The sequence below is a fragment of the Heteronotia binoei genome, chromosome 13, assembly GCF_032191835.1.
Source record: "Heteronotia binoei isolate CCM8104 ecotype False Entrance Well chromosome 13, APGP_CSIRO_Hbin_v1, whole genome shotgun sequence".
Classification (NCBI taxonomy): domain Eukaryota; kingdom Metazoa; phylum Chordata; class Lepidosauria; order Squamata; family Gekkonidae; genus Heteronotia; species Heteronotia binoei.
This window is the reverse complement of record NC_083235.1, coordinates 47,715,378-47,729,372: the sequence shown is the minus strand read 5'-3', so window position 1 is coordinate 47,729,372 and position 13,995 is coordinate 47,715,378. Positions and strand designations below refer to the sequence as shown.

General features: G+C 40.8%; 1 protein-coding gene across 1 annotated transcript in view; it reads right to left on the bottom strand.

Annotated features, from left to right (window-relative positions):
* Window positions 1-2,389: 2,389 nt before the first annotated feature.
* Window positions 2,390-13,995, bottom strand: part of CEP95 (centrosomal protein 95) — a 55,329-nt gene continuing 43,723 nt past the window's right edge. The window contains exons 16-22 of the mRNA XM_060252610.1: window positions 11,883-12,030; window positions 7,756-7,916; window positions 5,829-5,903; window positions 5,194-5,346; window positions 2,930-3,076; window positions 2,782-2,853; window positions 2,390-2,702 (exon numbers count right to left, since the gene is read on the bottom strand). Of these exons, the coding sequence (XP_060108593.1) occupies window positions 2,523-2,702; window positions 2,782-2,853; window positions 2,930-3,076; window positions 5,194-5,346; window positions 5,829-5,903; window positions 7,756-7,916; window positions 11,883-12,030 (936 nt within the window). The 3' untranslated portion in view covers window positions 2,390-2,522. The remainder of the gene's footprint in view (window positions 2,703-2,781; window positions 2,854-2,929; window positions 3,077-5,193; window positions 5,347-5,828; window positions 5,904-7,755; window positions 7,917-11,882; window positions 12,031-13,995) is intronic.

The following is a 13,995-nucleotide window of genomic DNA, read 5'->3' as shown; positions in this document are numbered from 1 at the left end:
CTTGGACAAGTACACATAAGCGCAACCCTGTTAAATCTTCCAGTGGATCCCAAAATAATATAAATTACTCTGGATCTTTCAAAAGCTGTCATTCTGTTGTTCACAGGCTGCTCTCTGTGTGTTTGGTGAGGGGCTTCCTGGAGATCGACTTTTATACAAAACATTCCTTGCTGCTTGTTCTATAGGAAATAAGGTCAGATGTGTTCTTCCTTCTCTGCAGACTTACACTTGATTCACAATAAATAGCCTTGACCTTGTATCAGGTAAAGATGCAATCATTTTACATCAGATCATACTCTGTTATGGTCTCCACTGATTGCCTCTGCTCATCTTGCTGCAACTGTATTACATCAGTAAAACAATAAATGCTTGCTAAAAGAACAGGCTTATAGCCTCAATGTAGAATCCAATTGAAAGGCCATAGGAAAACAAACTGGATGCTATCTTAATATCAAAACTTGAGTTTGTAAAGTTCTTTCAGTGGTTGCTGCATTATCTTCCTGTTTTAAATTGTTTTGAATGCAGAGATCCTTTCATCATTATAGGGCTAACTTGGTGATGAATGCTCAGTATGGGCTAAATAAAAGCATTTTTTGACATACACAGAGCAGCCTGATGCAAATTGAATATTGGGTCTTCAGAGTGCCTTTATCTGCATAACCAAGAAAAGCACACAATCTGCCAGACGTTTCTGTGGACTGAATTGTCATACCACAACCATGCCACTTTCCCTTCAGACAAGTGCTAAATCCAATCTTGTGCTGGACCTTGGATTCTCACCCCATATATAAATGTGAATATTTATTTCCATTGTATCCTTCTTCCTGTATTGTTTGTTCACCCATTCTGAATATGCATAAAATAGCGAGAAATGCCCCTTACATGTCATTTCTTTTCATTATGAATGTTTAAATATGGATAGTGACTGTTTTGGTAGGGTTCAAATACTCAGTTGCATTTCAGATTTAATTTTTAGCTGTAAAGTTTTGTAAATGGTGCTTTGTACAGTATATTTTTTTGCACATAGCTTCAGTTTTCCAAAACTGACTTATTTTTTACCAAAACTGTGTTGCTATTAGAGTCCGGAGCACACAAGCTGGTGGTTGTTTGTTCTACAATACTACATTTGTTAAACCTACTGGTGCTTTTAAGATGGCAGATTTACAGAAGTAAGAGCTTTGCTTCTATAACATACATCACAATGTAGCACAACCTCATTGCTTCAGACTTACCATATAGTTAACAGGTGCAATTTGATGTACTTAACACACACTCTTTTTATTAGTTTTTCCAACTCTGCCAAAATCTAAGCGTTTTGTCTATAGCTAAAATTAGTTTATACTTGGTATGATTCTTACTTATTCCACAGACTGACAGGTGATTTTAGTTGCATTTCTATTGTATTTATTGCAGAATGTTTTTAGCATTGATATTTGTTGTATTTTCACCCAAGTTGTTCCATGAGCTTTAACAAAACATCTATATACATTGTTTCCCCCCCCCTAAAAGTATGTACCCATGCAGAAACTGAGCAATAAAACTGTATGCTGTTTGCACTATTACAGCATCAATGGTTATAAAAAGTTTGGTTGTTTTTGTTTTTTAAAGAAAGGAATGCTTTTCTCTTACGCAATGCATACAATAGCCTGAGAACAAGGCCAGCAAATAAGTTGAAACCTTTCATTGCCTGACTTCCTGTAGAGTTGCTGAGTCCTTGCCTCATGTTTAAATATACTTGAGGGGAGGGAAGTGATGTAAGCAAACACTGTTGTTACTGTTCTGCTAGGAAATAATAATGAAGCAGCTCAGCTGAATCAGCAAAGGCTTTTGACATAAGGTGACATGTTAAATACATTTTTATCACATATCACCTATAGGAAACTGTTTCCACAATGTTAAGTGAATATTACTGTCAGCAGCATCTTTCCTACACTAAGATGTGTTTATTCTGCTCAAAATAGCAGCAATACTACTAATAGCATGTTTCGGCTACCAATTACATCACAGCAACCATTTCCTAACATACAGTATACTGACAGATTTGAGATTGGACAGGATTAGGATACAATGGGTTCCTTTGTTCTTTAAATTCAGTTTCTGTAGATATGTATCAGAAATTCAGAAGTCCATCCTTTGAAAGTTTCACTTAATGTGGACATGCAGCTATAATATCAAAACTAAGTTACTGATGCTGATTGATGGTAATCCTTTGATTTGCAAAATGTGCTTGAAATAAATTGTTCGAAACTACTTGTCACGTTTGAATTTAAGTTTGAAAATGCATGCATTAAACTTTTTGCATGGAGCTAATCTGTTTTCTGAATGAACCCACTTCAGATTTTCATACATTGTAGATTATTTGTACTTGTAGAAAAGGCTTGAAGAGGCATTTAGGTGAAATTACCAAACTTTTATTTAAAAAACTTTTAAAATAACAAATATTCTCACTGCCAGACACTGCAAACAAGATTAAGGCCAACTTATAAGCAGCAGATCAAGTTGTTAACTTCCCCAAAACTCTTTTAAAAGAAGTTACGGTTTTTGCTATATTGAAAAGAAGCCATCTGAAGTCGAGATCTGAGGCGATCAGCTTCTAGCTCACAGAAGAATGAATCATCATCATTCTGAATGATCACATCCTGCAGCTCTTCAATCTCCTTCTCCATCTTTGATCTAAATTCACACTTAACTTTGTTCAGCATCTGTAAGAAACCATTAGTATTAAGCCAAGGAGTTGGTTAATTTAGTCTTAGTTCTGAAAGTTTATATGACGATACTTACTTTTGCATGTGTTACCTCTCTGGCTTCAATTTGTTTACGTTCTTCTGAAACGGCTTCGGCCAGCATTGAAAACTAAACACAACACAAGAAGAGTTAATTATGCACAAAGAAGACTAAACAAGATTCTTATAGGAATGAATGAGTCTACCTGATCCTTGTAGTAGTTCTCCATGGATTCCAGTTCTGCCTGGTGTTGTCTCATTTGCTCAACACGTTTATCCTTGGCATATGCTCTCAGTTCATGCAATCTTTGCTTCTGAATATCCAAACCTTCTTCAAACAGGTTTTTAAATATCTGTCAAACAAAATGACAAACAGCCATACATAAGGGAGTTCTGTGTTGTTGTTTTTAAACTAAGGCATCAAGCCAGAGAGGTAAAATTCTTAGCACATTCTTGCAACATCTTTGCCTTGAACCAATCTATCTGGTTAACAGCAGAAGGTTTTTATCAGTGGAGATGTGAAAACCTCATCACCTTCTCCAAAACCAATTGCAAACAACTGGCATTTCCCACTTAAGAAAGGAATAGTGTTTCTCAATATATATGATCTGTATCATCAGCATATAATAAAACATTTGTTTTTTAAAGAAAGGAATAGCCAGCTGCGTATCACCAATGGCACCCCAGGTCTTGCTGGGGAGATGGAAGCCAGAACTCAGCCAAACATTTTAAAACCTAGAACTGAGGCAAACTTCTGCACACATTTTATGAGATTCCACACAGGAACAGAAAGTTCCTAGGGAGGCAACTAAACCCCCAAGATCTTTAGAGATGTAAGATTAACACAGGTCATGGGGGGATGTAGATGCATCAGATTTGATTTTGTTTAGACCTTGTTCAGTTTCCCTGATCCTGCTCGCCTCATCTCTGCCTCCGCTGTAGATTGGTTTTCTCTTCTTACTCCTATAAAATTTGTTTAATAGTTGGGGGCTACATTAATTTGTTCTTTCCTCTCTGTTGCTGGAGATGTTGGGAGGAGATTTCACCTAGGTGCCTCTACTTATCCTTAACACTATAGGTATAAAGGGTTTTCTGAATGCCTCTCCAAGGAGGTAAGTTTTCCAAACCAGATGGTGGCAGTCCTACCAGAAGAATTTAAAGCTGTTGCACCAGTAAAGAGGAGCTTTTGGGAGCAGAGGCAGATAGCAGTAACTGGTACTAGCCGTAACACAACTTGTACTGGGACAGCTGTTCATTTTCCTAGTCCTCACTAAATTACATCCTCCATGAGCAACAGTGATCAATGGTAATAAGGTTGTCATCTATTTTGGCTAATAATTTCTTAAAGCATGATTCCAACAAGGTATCTTGTTGAAATACTGCAAGTATGGGAATTTTATTAATGTAATCCTGAAGTTATCATTACCATTCATTCTCCGAAGAAAGTTCTTATTCTGCGCTACAGTACCACAATTTTTTTTAAAGGGTAACTTTGACCCCCAGCTCTTAACCTAACCATCAGGTAAATGCTGACTCGTTTAATCTGCAGATTAATGTTAGCAACCCTAAGGTTACCATAACATTTTTCTTTGGCTGCTGTAGCTTGTGGATCGGGAACTCAGCATGTGAAAATCGGGATTCTAAAGACTCAGGAGACACAGATATTCAGAATCTCAAGCACCCATTTACTGATGCACCATAACTATGAGCAGCAGTTTAGAAAAGTAGTACTCTGAACCAGGAAAGCAACTGTGCATATACTCATGTGTAAACTAAATTCCTGTCCAGATGCGACCAACTGTGCCACAGGTGAGATTAAGAATTAAGGTGGGAAAGAGAGAAATATAAAAGACCATCTATTTGAGCATTGCGATGCAGTTGGAAACTCAAGGTGACAGCTGCTAGAATTCAAAAACACTGCCTGGTTAGTTGCGCAGCTCTTCCGGCTGTATTGTGGTAACCCCTGTGTATTCTAAAACCACCTATCAGAATGTTGCAGAAAGATGATTCCTAGGTATTGATATGGAGATGGTGCTGCTAGTGCCCTCCTGTGGCTAGCCCCCATGCTACAATAATTGAATAATATTACCTATATCACACAGGAAAGTTGCTAGCTTGAAATATGCCCACATGATGGCAGCCTAGGTACATGACTGATTATGGAAGAGTGCTGAGTTTAAAAAGCTCTTCAGGTACATTACCTTAAGGAGACTGGTATTATCTCTAAATTGTGGACTGAGACCATCTACTGAGGTTATGCCAAAGCTAAGATTTGTAATGAAGGCTCATTCTGTTAGCCACTTCCTACGCCAACTGACAGTTACTGCTATACGATCAGTTACTGTAGCTGTACCACCATTGGAAACTTCCAAATACAGACGAAGTTTGAACACAGCAACAGTAGTAAGAATCTAGGCTAGCCCTTCTACAGAAAAGCAATTCTATTTCATGAGAAGGGCCCTTTACTTACACGTTCCTCACGGGTCCTGGCCCTCATCATCTTAGCCCGCAGTTGAATTCTGTAATCTTGGTAGTACTTTTTGGCTCTGATAATTTGCTGACGTCTCTCTCTCATTTTATTTTGGCCACATTTCTGATAATGAATACGTTGTTTGATATCTTGCTGAAAGAAACAGGAAACAAGTTCCATTAAAACAAAGGGAGTCCAGCTCACTTATCTAGAATGGCTTGGAAGATAGGAATTTCATTCACCACTCCACTCTATAATGGAGCGAGACAATGAGTCCGCAATGTTTCAAAAGTTCAGTTCTCCTTTTACCCAGACAGCTCCAGTCTTAGGGCAATGTGGCAGCATGCACTTCTAATCAGATGAGTGGTTCACTTAAACCTGGCCTGCAGAACTTGTACGTTACCAATCTGAACACAGCCTCCCAGCCATGTATTGGCCCTGTGTTCAACAACTGACCTGTGACTGCATCACCAGGCTGCCAGAAAAAAATCAAAAGATCAGCATGATCCTGGTGGTCAGGGGTGAGTTTGTCAACTGCATCTGGCTGGACGAGTCACACACTTGCACCACACATCCAGCTGTCACTCCTCATAGCTCTTATGCTGCATGGCAAGGGCTGAGTCACTCAAACATACCAGTCTCTTGTTATGGGCCTGTTCCTTCTTAATGAGCTCAACAAGGAGATCATGCTTCTTCAGGGCTTCTACTACCTAAAAGGAAGAGGGAAAAGGCTGTTTTTCCTCTTAAGTGTTAATTTCCAGCACATCATCATATCTTATATCTTAACAGTCAAAAGTGGTCTCACCTGTGGATACTTAAATCTGCAGATTGGCCCACATTGACTAAACAGATATTTCTGCAAACTTGGGGGATTACTCCAGGTCTGCAGAAGAATCCCCCCAAACAAAAGTATTGTTTGTACATGCGCCGACAATACACCTACCAGAGTCTCTTCCTTTGAGGGCTTCACACCCACCTCCTTCACTCAGTGAGTTAGCTAACCTCCCAGTGTGGAACTGCCCAGAAGCCACAACAATGAAAACAGGGACTGTGTGTGTGCAGGCCAACTGCTGAAAAGATTTCCAGAGCTTTCTAGTAGACTAGGAGCACCCATCCTCCCCTCTGGTGCTTTCATGCCAAAACAGTCACATGACTAGGAGGAGGCTAGTTCTCTCCATGCTGCTGCCAGATAGACTGAGAAAGTAAGGTTCCAGAAAGTTTGCAGTGGAGCAGGAGAGAGGAATGTGTGCCTGCACAGAAGACCACTTGACAAACAACAGTTACAGCTAAGTGCAACCCTGTTTATCTTAAGACAAGGAGACAGATTTAAAAAGTAGGTTAGTTGGTGAGTGGGAAGGAGAAAGGGAAGCAGAGAAGGGTGAGGATATGGGAGTTGCTAGGTGAAGGAATGAGAAAACATTATGGGGAAGGTGATACAGGGGAAATGTGAGGTGCTCTTGCAGGTTCCCCAATGTATAACTGGGCCTGGCAACCACCATCAATGGACCATAGTTTTCCTGGGAAGAGGCTCCCCATTATAGGGGAAGAAGGAAACCTGAAGGCAGGGAGGCAAAGACAGGTTGAGCTGGTGGGTGGGAAGGAGGAGGAGGAGGAAACAAGAAAAGGGAAGAGGGCTTATGGGGGCTTTCAGGGAAGAGAAAGAAGCGACAGTGTGTGGACAGAGTGGGATGCCTTCCACAAGTCCTTGTGGGTTTCCACTTCTTACAATTTAATATAACTCTTTTCAAGAAATGTCTTATTTCCTCTTTGCCAGGCAGAATTGATCTACCGCCTCTCTCAGAAATCTCTTTCCATATATGGAATTGGAAGTAAATCACTAAAAGGTGACAGTTCTTGGGGAGGGAGACATTTTCGATCCAGGGAAAGAAGAAAGGAACTGCTTTTCTTTCACAAGGACAGGAGGAATATGGTTAGCACTTCAACCTCAGTTTGTGTGAGCCAGATTTAAGAGTGACTTCTTGCAGAAAGAAGCTGCTCAGAGTTCGAAGCATGGTCTAGGAAACTTATAGTGGTCAAATCTCCACTATGAGAAGAAACCAATCAGCAGAGGTCAGGAGTAAGGAGGTTCACAAAAAAAAAATCAGTTTTTTTAAAAATTCAGGTCTATTGGACTTGAAAAAATAGGCACACTGTTGAAATTTGGGTTAATAATCTAAAAACCCAAATTTATTTGGCATTTAAAAATATTCTGCCTTCACTCTTTGGAGCTGCACCACCTCAGCAGCACACCTCCACAAGTGGAGGGAGTGCCTTCTCCAAGCTGAGCCTCAGTGGCAGCATGACTTGGCAATATAGCTGGCCTGAATAAAAGCGGGATAATATCGGCTTTTATTCAGGCCAGCTATATCAGTAGCTGAATCAGATTGTCTAATCTGCATTCAGCGGAATAAATATCCAAAAAATACTGATAAAATATTGATATTTTTCAGGTATTTTTCAAGTATTTATTCAGTTCAATTTATGCCAAACCCACACCCCAGTCAGGAGATCTCTCCCACATATATTATGATAACTTGCTCTAACCGTGGACATATAACTCACTTCATTTTGGAGTTTCAGCTGGGTTCTCTTGCTGGGAGACTTCAGTATTTCTACCTGAGCAAGCTGCTGCTGCAACATCTTGTTCATGGTTGGGCGGGAAATGTGCAAGTGGTGAAACTCCTCCATTAGAAGAGGCAAGAGGTTGTTCTCCATGACTTTCACTGTGAGAGAAAATCAGAAGTAAACAACGGCTGGAAAACAAGGTCAGCAGCACTTCTTAGAGGCAGCCTCAGCCCCAGTATTCAAGATGCCTCCATCTTGTGCTGCAGGGCAGTCCCTGCTTGTTTCAATACACCTCCTGCACTCTTAGCTTTCACTCCCAACTCTTCAATGTAAAACTATTAACACAAATACAAAAACTAGCTAAGATACAAAATAAATGGCATAAGACAGCTTTAAATTTAGAGGGAGCCAATAAAAGTCAAGAGATGAAAATACATCAACAGAAGCCTGCAAAATGAAATGTTTTCACCTAGTGACTAAAATGCACAAGTTTGGCACCAGGTGAGCAATTGTGGACAAGGCAAGAAGACCATGCTTTGTTGCTCACCTGCCTTTCTACAGCAAGCAAGGGCATCCACTGTTGGACTTGAGAAGCAGACCTTGACTGACAGACAGGCTTTTCAGATACTTCAGTCTTAACTCATTTAGGCAACAACCAGTATTTTGAATTGTGTTGAGATGCAACCAAAAACCTATGTACGTTATGTTCCCTGTAATTCTGAGAAGCACACTCACTCCAGTATTTTGCATAAACGGAAGCTTCAAAACAGCCTTGAGGCAGATGCACATGTGCATACACACACAACTTCACTGCTCCGAACTGCTCTTTCCCAAACAGTTTTTCCTTGAAAAACTACCATTGAGTTCTAACATTCATGTGTGGCAAATCTCTCAGGTGCCACTCTAATTCAACTTGTTTTTCAGAACTCTAGCTGTTTATTAAGAGTTAGGCCAACATTATATATATTCCAGCACACACGTGTATTAAAATTTCATGATACAAGCCATCTGAATTTTGCAGAATGTGTATATATCATGCAATATGTTATTTTGCTATCGTGTTTTCTGCAAGGTTTGCAAGTTCTGCAGAATGACAAGGTGCTAGACAAGTCACTGCAGCTCCACACGCATCAAGGAGAAGCACTTATTTAGCAATCTGTGACTTCTGAGAATGTATCAGGCATTGGCCACATCTTTTCAAGCATTTTTCTTTCTAGCTCCTATGGCTGCAAATTTGCTTTAAAATGTGTGTGAAAGCAGAGACTCTCAGGTAGCTGTATTCTTTGCCCAGTACCACATTTTGTGGCGTTTCCTGTAGAATCTCAGTAGACAGCCCAAATGAATCTCTGTTTATGCAAACAGAAATCCCTTCCCTCTATCCCAGAGCTCATTTTTAAGTCAGATCAGTCATTCTTTTAAAAAAGTTTTCCTGCAGTTACAAAATCCAAACCTCCTTGTTACGCTACCCAAGATGCTAGAGCATCAAGGGCTGTGGGTATTTGATCACTGCAGAAGTCACAGGGTGAAGTGCCTCTGCTCTTTCATAGAGACTAGGGACAGTAGCTAATTCCAGTTTCACTGTGTCACTTAGGCCATGCCAGCCCCTCCCATCTTAAAAAAAACAACCCTACATCTTGAAAGCAGATTAAATTGAATTGGGTATCCACATAAATGTATTCTAAATACATGCTTAAGAAATCTGGGTGGTCGTGTTACACCAATAGTCTTGCTTATGCTAAAAAAAATTAACTACTCACATTCCAACTGCGTACACCAACATTAAGTATCCCTAGGGATGTCTGCTTAGCCTTGACTATGGCAGGGCCTTCTCTAACCTGGCCCTGGCCTGATGGAACTTGCTCCTGTTAGAGGTTAGGGCCCTACCAGATTTGCTACCTTTTCATAGGGCCCGGAAGACGGAATTGTTCCACCAGGCCTTTGAATAAGGTGGTGGGCATCCAAATTAAGTTAAATTGGCCTCCCTTGCTGAAGTGCTTTATCTTCAACAGCCCATTTGAAATATGACATTATTTATTGGCCAGTTGGAAACCGCTCTAATTTGAATCACTTTTGTCTCCTCCTCGGCAACCAGGAGGTTTGACTGTTTTAATGTATTGATTTTGTTGGTCTTAATGTAACAATTTTAACTGTTTAACTGTGTTGTAATCCACCTAGCCAGGGAATCTTTGTACATGGTATGCAAAACTGAAGGAAGGTCCTATTTTCATTGCATGCAGTTCTGCTTTAAAAGACCCACAGCCAACATGAAGACTATATGTTCCAAGAGCAATTAATTTGCTTTCTTCTCTTTTCCAAGCAGGGTTCATTCTTATTTCTTCTTTCAATTTTTTTAAAGGTTTGGCCCATTCATAGATACCTGTAGTCCTATTTTTGCCTTGTTGTTGTTCACTGCCATTAAGAAAACACAGATTTTTCAACTGAGTTTGTGCCAGCTGTTAAGGGTACAAACTTAGATCACTGATATTAAAGTGCAAAGTCTGAAGTCTATTTTACATAAATTAACATAAAGTACTTCCATCAGCTTCAAGCTAAGACCCTCAAGTAGCCTACAAGAAATATGCTTAGATACAATGCTCACTGAACTGAAAATGATTGCTTTCTTGAACATTATGGAAAACCGGCTTGATATTTTTCTTCTTTTGACTATTTCTATCATCCTCTTTATGTCAAGGAAATGTCTAATGCTTGTTTTGTGACAGAAATGTTGTAATTTGCCTTTGTATAGAAGTAGAGAGATCTGTATGCTGAATAGTTTTTAACTACCATTTAAAAATTAACATTTTAAATCAGTCTTTCTTTTAGTAACGTAGTTCTGTATTACAAGGTCTGATTTCTAAACCATTCTCAGATTTACTGACGAGTGTAGTCATGTGACAGTCTTGGACTTTACAGCTGGTTAGAAGAAATAAAACATAATTTGCCAACCTGTCAAAATATTCCCATCTTCAACTGAAATTGATTTCAGTACAAAAAAATTTCAAGAATTCAATCAGTTTTTTCACAGAATATACTATCTGTATCTCTTACAAGTTCATTTTGTTTTATTGTTAACAACCATCAACTATAAACTTTTGAAAATCATATAATCAAATTATGGAATATGAGTGCCTTATTACATTACACTTCATTTTACCACTTCTCTGCTTCAACTGCCACAAGTTCAGCCTGCCTTCTTGCAGCAGCATTTCAAAAGTATGAAATGAATTTATTTGGCATCAGATCAAGCTGGCACAAAGATATCCCTAATCCTAATTCTGATCACATTTTCCTTAACCTTCCCTGACCTTTCAGAAAATGGCAACCATGGGAAGCCACTAAGAAAAAGACCTGTGCATCCATGGTTCAGTCTGCATGTAGAGATTATAAAACAGAAAAATATTTTTGCTGGTATATGTTAGTATGAAGCCAGTTGTCCTGCCTTGGGACTCGGCCGAGGGGGGGGGGGGTTGGCTCGCCAGTGGCCGCCCCCCCCCACCGGAGCCCGGCGCAAACCCCGCCACAAGCCAGCGCGGCACCCCCACTCACCCCAACACGCTCCAAGGAGCCCGGAGGGCCGGACAGCAGCCGCGCCAGACTCCACGCCGCCCAACCACCAGGGTAGAAGAGACAGCCCAAGATGAGCCGCTGAGGCTTGCCCCGGCCCACGACGACTCATGCCGCCACGCCTTGCAGCCCTGCCCATCCGAGGCCCAGCACGACGGCCAGACCAGGGAACCACCCCAGGACGCCAGGGTCCGATGGCAGAGCTTTTGAGGAGGGGAGGGGCCAGCCCAGGGAGGGAACAGGGAAAAAAGGGGTGTGGTGGAAAGGGGAATAAAAGGAAGCCAGTCTGAGAGGTTGAGGAGGAGAGAGGCAAATGAGACGGGGAGGCTGCCCAACATAGAGTAAGGGAGTCTCCACCGCTGAGCCAGGGAAAGGAGTATCAGAAGGGTGAAACAACCCGACCTCCACCCATTCTGAGACCTTTACAGCTCGCGATGTGGCCCACCAGGAGGGCTGGCCGCCAGGGGGCAACAGGGGCGTGACACCAGTATACTTAGACTCCAGCCCATGCCTTCAAAAGGTACCCAATGTTCTACCAAGTAGAAGCCTGTGGTTCTTACTTGGAGTTGCTTTCCTTGGCTTTACGAATCCTCTTGAAATCCGCTGGCTGAGTTTGAGATTCCGAGGTACTTTTTTTTTAGAGTAAACCTCTGCAGGCCGTGATACACTTGGAAGTTCTTTAAATAAGCTTTCCTTGTATTTTTGTTCCTAAATACACATGAATAACAGTTAGTCCTATGCAGGAGCTTGTAACAACAATAAAATCCTCTGAACATTTGTACAGAGATCTTGAATCCTTCAGTAGAGCAAATTTAGGATGCACAAGCAATACTGAATCAAGGCTCTCTGCACCAGTTCTTGCACTAATGTCTTTCTATCTGTTCATCACATTAAGATCACAGGCAGAAAATACAGACCCCAACAGAGTAAAAAAATATTTTCATTAATAAACAAGGTGCACACAAGTGTTTGAATGAGGCCATCATGTAGGGATACTCTATTTTAACCCCCCCCCCCCATTTTTTTTCTGGTCTCTTCCCATGTTGGTAACATTCATTTTCTAGTCAGATTGTTCACAAAAAGCCTACAAAATGGAGAGACTGATGAAATTATCTGGTGAGCTCCTTGTAGTAACTCTGAAAAATCACAATCACATAGATAATAATGCATAATTGGAAAAATAGGCATCTATTTTAACTTGGTCAAGTACAATCAATAATTGTTGAGAATTTTAGCAGTATTAACAGTTTCGTTTTTACTTTTAATTCTGAAATCAAATGCTTACCTACTCAGTTTCTCAAGATGCCTCATTTTGTGCATTCCACTGATGCAAAAGTTATACTCTTGTAAAGAATGCTAGTTTGAGTTTACTTAATAATTTTCGTTCTGCACTATGTTGCAAGTTAAAAGTATAAACTCTTCTTGAAAGACAGGGAACCCTTCTCTAGAATCCCAGGAAAGCAAATATTAGCACAAGAAATACATATTCCTATTGATGAGTTTGTTATCTTATGGTCTACCTCAGGGTTTCTCAAACTTTCCCCCCGCGGCCCGGTTATTTTTACACTTCTCCTTCGTGGCCCCCTAAAATTCAGGGGTGGAGTCGGGAGACAGGAAATGATGTCATTTCCTGTTGTGTCACTTCCAGGTCAAGGGACAAGTGATGTCACTTCTGGGGCACACTGAACCAAAACTCTACTTCTTCCTGTGATGTCACTTCAGAAGAAACCAAAGATGGTTTCCAATACAGGCTTGGAAGCTAATTTATACCATTAATTTATGAGACCAATGGTTCCCAGAAGCAAAGTGATCACTTGGTCACATACCTCACACAGCAGTCTGTATTTCTGATCTGAATGAAGCATAAGTAGATAATTGGGAAATGGGGACAACAAGACACTGTGCATTAGAAAAAAATTGAGTCTTGTGGCACTTTTAAGACCCACAAATTTAATTCTGGGTATAGCTTTTGTGTGCATGTGCATTTCTTTATTCTGTTGCTTCAGACCAACACAGCTGCGCACCTGAATCTAAGATACTCTGCAGTAAGCTAACAATTAAGCCAAATGACAAGAAAAGAGGCTTGCTAGTAGAGTGGTTTGGATCATATTTTCCTGACAGTAAACCTAGTACCTTTCTAGGACACACTTTTAGTAAGCATCCCTGCCCACAATATACAGCAGCTTCTCTGCCAAGAGCTTTACCCCCTGACACACACACACAAATGCAGCCAGCTTCTACTAGTCCCATTTTACAGAGGCAAAAACTGAGGCAAGCAGCTAGGTCACCCCAACACTGAGTCCACAGCAGAGATAGGCAGACTTGGAAACACTGCCTATTAAAGTGTGTCTGATCCCACAACTGTACTGACTGCTCTAAGATGAGGAATACCCCTTGGGTCACTTTCTCCAGCACCTTTGCAAAGAAAAGGAGCACTACTTAAGAGTCTTTAAGATTGCCAGCTCCAAGGGAAGGGAGAGGTTCTAGTCAAGCTTTCTGCAGGTGTGCTAGTTTCCCCCTTAACAGAGAATGTATTTAAGAGAAGAGAACTTTGAACAAAGCACTCCACGTTCCGCAGTTAGAAGTGACGCTTTTGCCTCAGGAGTATCACTACCTCCCTGTGTTTACATATCCCTCTGTGCATATCAGGACCCTGTGCAGCCAGAACTAGCT